At 40.6% G+C, this 12,507-nt stretch overlaps 1 protein-coding gene across 1 annotated transcript in view; it reads right to left on the bottom strand.

The window, feature by feature from the left end:
* myom3 (myomesin 3) overlaps positions 1–12,507 on the bottom strand; it is a 95,451-nt gene that overhangs the window by 3,366 nt on the left and 79,578 nt on the right. The window contains exons 27-36 of the mRNA XM_088603119.1: positions 12,084–12,143; positions 9,828–9,895; positions 9,344–9,454; positions 7,595–7,682; positions 5,733–5,771; positions 3,699–3,804; positions 2,851–3,014; positions 2,174–2,210; positions 1,142–1,164; positions 964–1,019 (exon numbers count right to left, since the gene is read on the bottom strand). Coding sequence (XP_088459245.1) covers positions 964–1,019; positions 1,142–1,164; positions 2,174–2,210; positions 2,851–3,014; positions 3,699–3,804; positions 5,733–5,771; positions 7,595–7,682; positions 9,344–9,454; positions 9,828–9,895; positions 12,084–12,143 — 752 coding nt within the window. The remainder of the gene's footprint in view (positions 1–963; positions 1,020–1,141; positions 1,165–2,173; positions 2,211–2,850; positions 3,015–3,698; positions 3,805–5,732; positions 5,772–7,594; positions 7,683–9,343; positions 9,455–9,827; positions 9,896–12,083; positions 12,144–12,507) is intronic.

Genomic DNA, 12,507 nt, shown 5'->3' with positions numbered 1-12,507 from the left:
GTAGGAAATACTGCTACTGCACATATTAACATTTTGCTGGCAAAAGGGAGTTTCAAAAGGTTAAGTTTTTTCCAGTCTAGAACCATGTTTCCAGATTTCTAGAAAATGGAACTTCAGTTTATCCAGTGGTTCATATGAATCCAGAAAGAAGTTCAGAAAAACACCCAGTGCTCTTTTGCGAAACCACAAGGAAAAATACAAATTGGAGAGCTCAAAGCCCTTTTTTTCCTGAACAAACACAGGCCTTGCTTTCTGTGTAATCAGTTTTCCAAGATAATGCCAAGGCCTTTGAGGAACATCAGTAAATTAGAATTGTAACAAAATCAATTGAATCTTAAACCCCAAAGGTATCAGGAATTTCTCGATTAGGAACCCGAGCCATTTGTGTAAATAGGCTTTATTAAAACTATTACTTGAATTAGGTTTCTTCTTAGAAGAGGCTGATTAAAGTGCCAGTCCTTGACAGCTCATTTATTTAAAATGCAGTATGAAAACAAGAGCCATATTATTAAAACACTCTTGTGTTGAGAGCCATTTTGCGACTCTGCTATTAGAAATTTGCAGAGCTGTTCTGCACTGTTACAATCTATTAAAAGCTGTTCACACCTCTTCTCTCGATTTGGCATTCAAAGGCAATGTGTGCAAAACAGTCTTCTATTTTGTATTCAGATGATTTTTTTTAAAAAAAGAGCTAAATAAAGTGATTGCTTCAGTGTTTTTTGAGAAGTGGTTAGAATGAGCCTGATCTAACAAGTTAACAATTTCCAATTTATCAATCAGCAGGGAGAAACAGGACAGGAAGTCTTCAGACTAGCATGTTTAGATTTAATTTGAAAATATTTTATTTAAAAGAGTAATTTCTGCTAGGTTCTGCTCGGAACAAAACCCAGTTCCAATGATTGAGTAATTGCATTTCATTACTCTAATTTAATTTAGAATTAGAAAACATCACAAACCACCCACCTTATTTTCCATGATGGCCACCACGTCAGGTAACCCCTTGGTTACTCTTGCTCGGTCTGAAAGAGAAGAATTGTTTAAAAAAAACTAAAGTGGGGGTTCCTTACTCCATCTCCATACTTCATATATATATATATCAAATATTTACAAACAAGAGAAATTAATTTGGAAAATGTCTTACTCTTTTCAGCAATTGCTGCTTGTCTGTGGGGAGAGAAGCGACATTGTTCACTATAAAGTAGGTCAGGATCATCATTGTAATGAAGACTTCCATGCATCCAACCACTTTCCAACACGGGATCTCAGTAAGCAAGGGGCACATAGCAGGATACACAATGGTGGATGGAACACCAGTCCATCACAGTTCTCACAAAGACACCAACAAGCACGCACTCCAAGCACAAGCAGGGTCAGCTTTCCCAGAAGCCATTGGACCCACCAGTATGTTTTTGGACTGTAGGAGGAAATCAGAGCACAGAGGAAAACCACACGAATACAGGAAGAACATGCAAACGCCATGCAGATAGCATCCCAGGAATTGAACCCGGGGCCCCAGCTCGGCAAGGCAACACAGCACCACTGTGCCACATAACAAAGATTTACATATAATGATACATACTGTACTTAGATGTCAATTCACATATAACATTTAGTAATCACCTTGGATATGGTGAAACTGAGACTATTATTAATACAGATCAAAGAGTTCATAAGATCTGTAAAATAAATCTTATTTTATTGGAAATACTCTTTTCCCTTCTTACATAATATTACTGTTCTCATTGAATCTGGATACACTTCTTCTTCTTGTTAATTTTTTTTCATTATTTAATTGGTGCCTTTATCTATACTTGTGGAATAATTACTGAGAAACAGAAGACTGGTGTAGCAGTTTCACGGTGGACAGTGGGAGAAAAGAAAGAGCTCAACAGTTTGTGTGCAGCTGTAGGAAATACACAAGTGAACTGTTGGATCTGGAGGTACTTTCTGAGCTGGTGGTGGAAGCTGGTTAGAAAATTGCCCCGGTGTCTAGATGCTTGGCTACACTGTTGGACACTGGGGACAAGAGAGTGAGGAAGAGGCACTGTGTGTAGAGTGGAATCAGTTGAGACAGAGGAACTGGGGTGTTGAAGAGGGTAGAGAGTTCTCTTGAGCCAAACAAAGCAAGTATAGTGTGAAATATGTGCAGGACTTTGAACAGCTCATTACTCACTTTAGCCTCTGGTGTTCCATCAAGGCGTCTGCAAATACTTAAAGAAAAGAAAATACAAGTCTTTACTTTGCAAAAAAAACAGCATTGTAATCCTGTTTTTCCTGCTGCTTAAGCTGTCCTTTGTCAGACTTAAAACTTTTAAAAACATTCCCTGCCTTCTTTCTGGAATAAGATCGCTATGGTTAGCACAATTGCTCTGTCTCAGTTTCCCCCTGCTTTCAAAGGGAAAAGTCTTTGTTTGTGAGCTCAGTTATGCAGTTCTCTACAGCTTCTGATTCTGAAGCTGACAGCTGAATCCAGCACTCAACAGATAGGCTTGGGGAAAATTACTTTTAAAACACAATCCATTTTGCTTAAATGTTACCTATTATTATTATAATTAGCAAGGAGATAAAAAAGTCATTGGTTACAGTGATCCAAGTAGTGTGCATATAGTTACTTTGTGAATTCATCCAGTACTTTACCTCTTGACAGACGTTTCCCCCAAGTTCTTATCAAGTAAAAACGTAGCCCCTTATAGAAGTAACTTGTAATTGTAATGGATTAGTAAGACAGTAAGACATTGTTAACAGATTAGCTTCTGTGGCATTGTTTTGATAAAAGATGGGCATTTTGTCGAAAACAAACTCTTGCCATGTTAGTGGGGATAAAGAAAAGCTTTGATACGCCTCTTTTACCTTGGCCAGACAAATCGAGGGTTCGTCTGTGTGGGTCTCGACCGTCAAACATTTCCAGTGTGTATTTCCCTCTGTCGGATTCTGTGGGGTTAAAGATCTCTAACCACACCTTGTTCATGCTGCTCCCAGCCTGAGTTCTTGTTTCGCTGCCCAGTTTCTTCTCTCTTAACGTAAAACACGAGGGGTACACATTAGTGTAAAGTGTCGTTCAGGTAAATGTGAGCTTGGAAGGTGAGAATAACAAACACACACCTGCTAGGGCCCCCTTTATTCTGCTGCTAAGAGCAGACGGCTCGTATTTCTGTTTGTGTTGTACAATTAAATTGCTTTCATGCATCTTTTCCAGTGAGTAGCGAATGCACAGAAATCAATTTAGGAAATTAAAGGAAAGGAAGACAAACAAAATTGAAATTAAACTATGATATTCACCATGCAACTGTGCAATGCTGCCCCAAAGTAAAAAAAAAACAATACACAGAACCCTGTTGTGAAAACAATGTATCCCCCTGGAACAGTGGATCTGAAACAGAGTTGACCATTTTTTTTCTACTTCCATGCTTGTGGTCTCTGCTGGTCTTCTCCATGACTATCTGTGACAGACTCCATTGAGAGGGCTCCTTCCAGCTTTACTGCAGGCCAATATCTCTATATTTCCATCCACAGACAGATTACATGTGTGTGTTTTACTTGAAATGTTAAGGAGGTGATGAAGCAGGACAGAACAGAGAGGTGATTCAGATGGTGATTTTGAAACAAACCCTTGTTGTACCGTAAATAATAAGATAAAAGCAGTAACGAGCGGGCATGCAATTCACCAAAGAGATTGCAATAACGCCAAGGAAACTTACTTGAAGTACCAGCTGGTTTTCATGTAGTCCAAATAGTACTTCAAAGAGCAATAAAGCTTAAACCCTTCAGCAGTGGGCTGGACCTCCAGTGGGCCCGCAGACAGGGCTAAGTGAAGAGGAAAGCTCAGATGAACCCGAGAGCACATTTTAATCAGCCTCCAAATCCGCTAAAAGTGGTTTCAGATTGAAACAAAGAATTTGCCTGCTGGGTATGCAGATGGAATAACCCTGTTGCAGGAGACTGAAAATGTAGTTTCCTGAAAGGAGATTTTTCTTTTGGGTTCAGGGGTGATAGTTTACAGAGTCAAATCTGCATGCTTTTTCATAGATGTTACACAACTAATGAGATCCACAGAGCTTTCTGGACTTTCTCAAAGACCACATACTGCAGGGTATGAAGCAACATTAGTCTGTTTAGAAATGCATTGTAAATGTGAACACGTCTCATAGTGTAACGTCAGAATGATACGGCAAGGTACAGTGTTTAACAAATTTTCCGCTTTTGTGTGGGGTGTGACCTAGTGCTGAGAGGCACCCAACAGACAGCAGAAATAATCTTTGTCCAAGTGTACGTTAGATAAAGAGATCGTAGACTTTCAGTAGAAATGTGGTGTAACCTGATTTGAGAGCAAAATGGTTACGTCAAGGCCTCAAAAACTTTGATTAAAAGTGATCTTTATGGATCATTAAACCATCATTCTAGCTTGAAGCTTAAGTTATCAGTGAATGTTTTACTGCTATTCTTATACAGCTTATACTCATAGTGTTATTATCTGTCAATTTAATTTAATTCCACATAGCCAAATGAAAGTGTCAGTGTGTTGAAAGTATAATTCAAGCGAATAATGAATTGTATTTAAACAGTACTTTTCATCCCAAAGAATCACAAAGCTCTGTAGGTGTAGGAGGCAGTCCATTTCTTCCACCACTGAAGTTCTGCCTCACCACCCAACAGCAGCCGTTCTGCACAGGCAGAACAGGGGGAGGAGTGACAAACTTCTTTGAATTAAGGAGAAAATGTATCTAGATTTTGCAAGTCCACAGTGGAACATGGTCAGGACACCATAGTAAACACACACAGCTCTTCCAAACAGTGCCACAGGTCTTTAATCAAGAGCTCAGGTTAACTGCTCCTCTGCAGCACAAAACCTTGTACAGCCCTGTGTCCCTGGTCAACACATTGGTTTTTAGAAGGAAGAGCACCACCTACTGGTCTACCAGCACCACACAGCATCAACCTGGTTTTAATTAAGGATCCCATCCCATCAGGGCGATCAGAACCAGCCTTGTCTATTGTAATACAGCACAGAGTGAGAATCCATCACCCAACAGTGAAAAAGAATGTCTGTAACAGGTAAGTGCTTCAAAATAATAAGGAATTCTTAATGAAACTGCAAGAATAATTATGATATACTATGTAATAGTTCTGATGTTGATTGCACCATTGCAAATAAATATAATGACACCCTGGAATTTGAAACACTGCCATTCTTTGGTTTATTTAATAGATATCACATATTAAACTGATTTTTTTCAGCATTTTTGAGCAGCAGACAAAAGTATTAGCATCTTCTGCCTGATCTCAGTTTATACACTTGTTTTTTCCTCTGGCTCGTAAGGATGAATCGATGCTCCATAGACTTCAATAAAATGTTGTTTGTAACATGTTAAGCTAAGATGTGTTTCAAAGGCTTGTTTCAAATGCTGTTTACGAACATAAACCCCTAACCTTAGGCCTATACCAAGCCTGAGGCTGAAACCAGCTGTAATGTACAGTGAGCCTTGCCTCTTATAACAGGGCTCATTTGAGCCCATTGAAGTGACAGTGGAATTTACTGATGTTTGGAGGAGGCACTCTGTGACTCAGGGGCTGGAATGTTAAAATGGACACGCTGCCCTGGTCCACTTTGGCCAACATCAGAACTAGGAAGAACTGCATCACCCATGCCTATTCCTCCATCAGCACAGGGATTTTCGGCTGTGTTTAAACTGTGAGCGCTAACGGAAACTGTCAAGCTTCTCTGTAGCACTTACCGCATTGCCTGCACAGCTCCTGCTGCAGCTTTTCAAATTCTAGAATGAGAAATAAATGTTGATTCTCACATCTCATTGTGGATCAGTGACGGCGATCCTATGCGCAAGAGCCATTGCAACACTCTCTGCAGCTGGAAAGATGCTTCTCTCAGAGAATTGAGAACAACAACATGTAGGAGAGATTACAAATGAGCGAAGGCCATTTGGTCTTTTTTGGTTGCTAGTAGCTAACAGCTTCAAAAATATGTCTGTGTGGCTTGGCCCATACCCCCACAACCCTTTGTGCAAAGTGTTTTCCATACTTTCCATGAAACATGATGACACTTGTGCAGGGCCCATCCAGATCAAGAGCAATCCTGACTTGCACACAATGCAAAAGGAACAAAACACCAAGCACAAAATGTGTAGTCATAAACACAACTGCACCTCTCAGCTTCTTGGAGATCTCGATGCACAATGGTCAGGCAGAGGGCCGACATTTATATATTGCATACAAAGGCGCTCATTTTAACAAGGCATTTCCCCTAAAGGTACAATACTGTACATTTAACTTTTTAAATGGCTGAAGTACCTTTAGATTGAGTCATTTCAGTTCAGATTTTAAATCTTTGGTTTCATTTTAATTACGAGGAAGGCCTTTAACCTATGGAGGTTCATGGGACGTCAGTCCTGGAAGAACAGGGCACAAGGCAGAACTGAAATCACATGACTGCTGGCCCCCTTGGACAGGATACTTATCCATAGAAGCGCAGCAGAGAATGCAGGGACACGTTAGAGTATCCTATCAAATCTAACCCATGTGTGTTTAGGAGGTGGGAGGAAAACATACCTGGAGAAAACACAGACAGACACAAGTTTGAGGCTGGAATCGAACCCTGGAATCTGCAGTTGGTGGGGGGGGGCAGGCACACTAAAGACCATGCCACCAAGTGCAGGATTTTTCTGGATTTACTTAACAAAATATCTGCTCAATAGAAGGATGTCATCAGCCACTGAACACCTTTCCTTACTGGGCCCCACTGGCCTTACTGCAGACTCTGTCTTACTGACATCCAACTTCATGGAGAGCTGCTTTTCCATCTCAAAGTCATTGAACCTCTCTATATGCAATTCACTGCTCCTCATTCTCTTCCCTTGACAGCTGACGCAGACCCAGTAGTTCATCTCTATTACACAAGGCCACTTGTGACAATTGTGTCGATATGGTTATGGGCTCTTGTGAAGAGTTCTGTTTCTACAGGGTACAGGGTTGTTGTGTGTGTTTTTGCGCTCAATTCACCTACGTAAATCCAGTGATCCTGGAAGAAAATTGTTTCTAAAAAAGAATCAAACCTGCACTATCTACATTCTGCGGGTGACAGTGAGTGTAAGACTGCCGTTGCACAGTAGGCTGAGCCATTTAAAATACCACATTAGATACACCCTAACAGTTAGAAATTTCTTTAAGGAATCCTGAACACTAATCTTACACCAAAGATCATACAGTGCACTGCACTTGTACCTTTTGTAACTTTCAAAGTATTTCTTGCCAAAAGAAAAGGAATAATGGATAATTTCTTGTTGGCTTCATATAAATGATTATTTTTCTTTGATAAAACTCAGCCCAGGTGACTTCTTAAGAATAAATTGTGAAATTTAAAACTAAAGGCACAATTGTTTTTCTGAAAGGGTTGTAGGAGTGTGGAACAAGCTATCCAAGTATATTACTGAAGTTGATCCCTGGACTTCTTTCAAAAATTAGCCAGATAAAATCCTCAGATCACTTAATGACCAACTACCAAAGCAGCTGTATGGACTGAATGAGTGAGTACAGGTGTTATTTGTAGAAGGTGTCTTCAAATAACTCTTGCAGACTGTCTTACCTTGATCTACTAAATCAACAGTACTGATGTCCTCTCCTCGGTCATCAGACAGCACTGCTTTGTACACACCTATGTCCTTAATAGTCACCTGTCAGGACAGAAACGATGGAGCAGAGAAGTGAGCATGTGCTTATGAAAGAGACACAGGAAGACATAAAGAAGCATTATTGTTTTAGTACGTTTAATATTCTCATCGTGGCATTTCACAAACATATAGACCTATATACATATAAACACTAAATACACACCTATAACAGTAGATAAACTCAGGGGCTTGTAGGAAATGTGTGGTTGGGTTTCAGGAGCAGAGAAGAAAGAGTTTTGACCAACTTCCCTGGCTGTTCCATGGATAACTGGTGGAAGATCTGTTGAGTCTCTCCTGACAACCTCAACTGTAAGAACCCCCACTGAGACAGTGAAATACAAGACCTGTTTCTAAACTTTATGGATTATATACCTGTTCAACAGGTGCAGCTCTTCCATAGTGTGATTATGGCCACTCGTGGGTTCTGAGTCATGCAGTGACACTCCACAGCCAGTGGCAAAATCTGCTACCCCACAAGGCCAGGTCTTCTGCTGTGGAATACTTTTACACAGCCCAGGTTTCAAGGGCCATGATGCCACTTCTGTAGCAGGTTTAGAGCCACAGGTCCTGCTACTCAAATGGATTCACTGGGGGTTCTTCATGCGTATGTCAGTAAATATCAGTTGTGTCTGAATCTATTCAGTTGAAATGTATTATTTTCAATGTGACCACCCATTTTTATATTGGAAAAATGGGATGGAAGTAAGATCCTATTGCAAAAATATAGGGATGTTCCAGATTATACAAAAAAATTTGAATGTGAAGGCCTCTCCCTATATTTTTCTCCACATCTGGAAAAAGAGTCCTTTGATCCTCAGCTTTGCATTTGCATTAATGAGTAAATGCTGCCACTTAATGTACATTGATATCCTTTTGCATTTCAGAAAAAGTAGGAACAAATGATCCTTTCTGTGTGATCACCTAGGCAGGTGGGCTAGTTTTGCTGTGGGGCCTGATTAATTCTGTACAGATGGGGTGGTGGTGGGGATATTTATGTCTGAGTTTTTAAAAAGACCTCTTTAAAACAACAGCTGGTATTGTGTGCAGTCCATCAGTCTGGATGAGTGACTGCGAATTTGAGTCTTAATGTCAAGGCTATTTATACACTCACTGAGGAATGAGACATTCCTGTGTATTATGTCTATATTGACAGTCTATAGTGAGGAAACACACCCCTGTGTTTAATTAAAGACCAACACATAAATATGCATATTATGCAAAGTCACTTGGAAATATTTTATCATTCCATGTTTTTGTTATTTACCTCTTAAGGGTATGCCTTTTTAAACTTACAATGCTTAAATTATCAGCACTGGCGTAAACATGAGAATTTACCAAAGGGGATAAACTCTCTGTGTAACTATCTTTTTTTATATGCAAGACTCATACAGTTTTCTTTACCTCTAAAGTTGAAAGCAACTTCAGACAGAATTAACCATGACTTATTAGTACAAAAAAAAAGATTTGTCTTAGGAAAAACCTGTCTTTTGAGCTGGTATCCGTTGAATAACTGCTTTGAGCTAACTATAGGTTTTGAAAAAGAACACACTATTCTTTCAGTGTTCTCTCAGGCAGCTGGTTGTAGTGCACCTGTGTGGTTAGTGGACAGTGTGTTTACAGTAGTTGGTCATTGGTGGCACTATTCCTGCGTTCTGTAACTTTACCTGTGGGATCGTTAGGGTGCAGATCCCCGTTTGTGGATTATATTCAATTTGAGGAATCTCGGTTCCATCCTTGTACCACTTCAGACTTGTGTCCTTCTTTGTGTTGGTGACCTGTGTGGAAAGAGACTCCGATAGCTAATCATAGAATAGCACAGAATCAACAGCTAATCACAAAACAGAACAGAATCAACAGCTCACAGAATAGCACACTGAAAAGAAAAGACCCTTCGAGCAAATGAATATAAAGTACCAAAATACTTTTTTTGAGGTAGGAGTTTGTTTCTGTTGGAACAATGGAGTATCAGTGGCTATTCTACGGGGATATTTAAGTTGCAAGTCAAGTACAGTAAAACAGAACTTTTGGCAATCTTAAACGAAGAATTAAAGGAACTAAAACTCAATACAGCTGTCCAAATATTTTCTACCAATTTACTATTTTTGTTCCTTGGAAGAGTGCACTGACAAGTTCGAGAAATTTGAGTACCTTGCACGAGAAGTGAAGATCACAGTTTTCTGTCACTTTCCAAGACAAGAACTCCAGAAAATATGGCCCTTAAAAATAAAGAGAGAGGGGCAGGTGAATGACACTCCATCGAGATCTAATAATTCACCAAGGTTACAGAAAATATACTTTTGATTTTTCAATAAACCACACATTTAAAATGGAATGTTCCTTTACGTACTGTACGTCCCCCAGTGCCACAGTACGCTCTATAGCCATTCCAATCAGAATCAGTGTTGCTGACCTCTGAGGAGCTGTGTAACAACCACTGTGTCTGAAAGAGCTCCAGGGAGCCCACAGGTCAGGGCTGTGTATCAGAGCATCAGGACTGTATTGTTAAGACTAGGCAGGTTCAGTAAGACAGCTCTCCAGCTTGCCCTGCAGGTGTGAGTCATCGAGGGGTTTTCCAGTGAACTACACAATGGCACCAGAAAAAACAAAGATTAAATTAGGTGAGACTTTGGCCATTGTCAGTTTAATGTTAACTATTATTTATTTCAATTTCTTTGTCTAATGAACAATAAGGACTCCCAGGAAACTTCAGCCAGATTAGCAGGTCTACTCCAGTGTCCAGGGATGGGTTTGAATATGGGCTGTGCTTCGTCAATTCACAAGAGCCCATAACCATGGAAGAGTATTAAAATGTTATAATAATAATAATAATAATTACTTACACTTATATAGCGCTTTTCTGGACACTCCACTCAAAGCGCTTTACAGGTAATGGGGACTCCCCTCCACCACCACCAATGTGTAGCATCCACCTGGATGATGCGACGGCAGCCATAGTGCGCCAGAACGCTCACCACACATCAGCTATCAGTGGGGAGGAGAGCAGAGAGTAATGTAGCCAATTCATAGAGGGGGAGTATTAGGAGGCCATGATTGGTAAGGGCCAATTGGAAATTTGGCCAGGACACCGGGGTTACACCCCTACTCTTTTCGAGAAGCGCCCTGGGATTTTTAATGACCACAGAGAGTCAGGACCTCGGTTTTACGTCTCATCCGAAGGACGGCGCCTGTTTACAGTATAGTGTCCCCATCACTATACTGGGGCATTAGGACCCACATGGACCACAGGGTGAGCGCCCCCTGCTGGCCCCACTAACACCTCTTCCAGCAGCAACCTTAGTTTTTCCCAGGAGGTCTCCCATCCAGGTACTGACCAGGCTCACACCTGCTTAGCTTCAGTGGGTTGCCAGTTGTGAGTTACAGGGTGATATGGCTGCTGATATATTTATGCAATGTGTTCCTTGCTTGTGTGGCCTGCTTCTTTCTGAATTTTTCTAAACAGCTTTTTCTAACACATCTGTTTAAACTTGCAAGAAAGTGTTTTCCCTTAAGTGCTCCTATACTGTATACTGTAACATTTTCATCATATGGCTTAAATGCAGTGTATTGGATCTCACTGGGCATTGCAGCTGTGCTGATATCTATCACATCTGGCCAGACTTCTGACAAACAGCTCCTTGGCAGTGTTTTCAGTTTTTCCTCTAGTGTTGGCTCTTATTAAACACGCTCTCTGACTGTTGATGGTAAATGTTCTGCCAGGGTAAATGTTCATAGTATTTTTGTAGTTTTACCACGTTTTATGTTTGATCTGCCATTGTTTCATTGTGCTTTCAAAATGGTCTGCCACACTCACAAGCATGCAAGGGCAGCGTGACATTCTGCAACCTCTTCATCGCACTGTGCTCACTTCTTCAGCACTTGACTTTGCTTTCTAAATCCCTCTGCCTCACTTACAGTCCATCCACTGGTAAAAGCCAGCTGGAGTAATGGTTCAATTGCTATGGAGCTGCTGTCTTAACTAGACTCACATCATTAACTTAAAACTGTTTCAAAGATATTTTACCATCAATTAAGCACGGTGAAGTACTAATTAAAATACATACAGTACAAATTTTAAGACCCCTCTGGGGAAATGCTTAAAATGTATTAATCACATATTTAGAGGCTTTCTTCCTTAAAAAGCATTTCAGGGTGTGATTAATCCATGGTGTGAATTAATGCTTAGATATTTAATGCTCAACTTACAGACTTTATTCTGATCCCTCGTTTGGTGTTACTCCAGACACTCCAATGGTAACTAGCAGCAAATACCATGGGAGGCATTTCAAGGGCAGCCACAAGATACAGCATGGAAAAGTCTCTAGGACTTTGCCCTGCTTGAGGTCTGTCAATACACCACAAGCCTCTGCCAGTACTGCAGGTTTGAACAATCTTGGGGTCACTCACCACACTTTCTCTTCCAGTCTCTCCTTTTGCTCTGTGCCTGTGCCAAAGTCTGCCTGAACTCTGTGGAAGAAACTTTCCGTTAATCTCTCACTACAAGGACACCATTCAGGGGTGCATCTCGGAAGACTGTCCACTCCACTGCACATAGAGCTGAATGTGTTGGTTTAATTATTTGAGTTTGTTGAGACAAATTGCAGTTAATTTCTAGACTCCAAAATAGCTTCTTCCCCAGAGCTGTCAAGTTGGTGACGCCCCCACTCCCTCCCACCATATTATGATCTCTCCTAACGTCTTCCTGTACCCACAATGACTGTACTCCTACACCACTACACACACATGTAAGCCGAAATTGTACTGTCCCCTCGATAGTCCAGTAAAACTGTACCAGTCGTAATAATATTTCATATTTATTTATTAACCATAC

The sequence above is a fragment of the Lepisosteus platostomus genome, chromosome 13 (assembly GCF_059453375.1).
Source record: "Lepisosteus platostomus isolate fLepPlt1 chromosome 13, fLepPlt1.hap1, whole genome shotgun sequence".
In the NCBI taxonomy this organism is placed as follows: Eukaryota; Metazoa; Chordata; class Actinopteri; order Semionotiformes; family Lepisosteidae; genus Lepisosteus; species Lepisosteus platostomus.
Note: the sequence above shows the minus strand (reverse complement) of the source record. Positions and strands in the feature narration are given on the sequence as shown.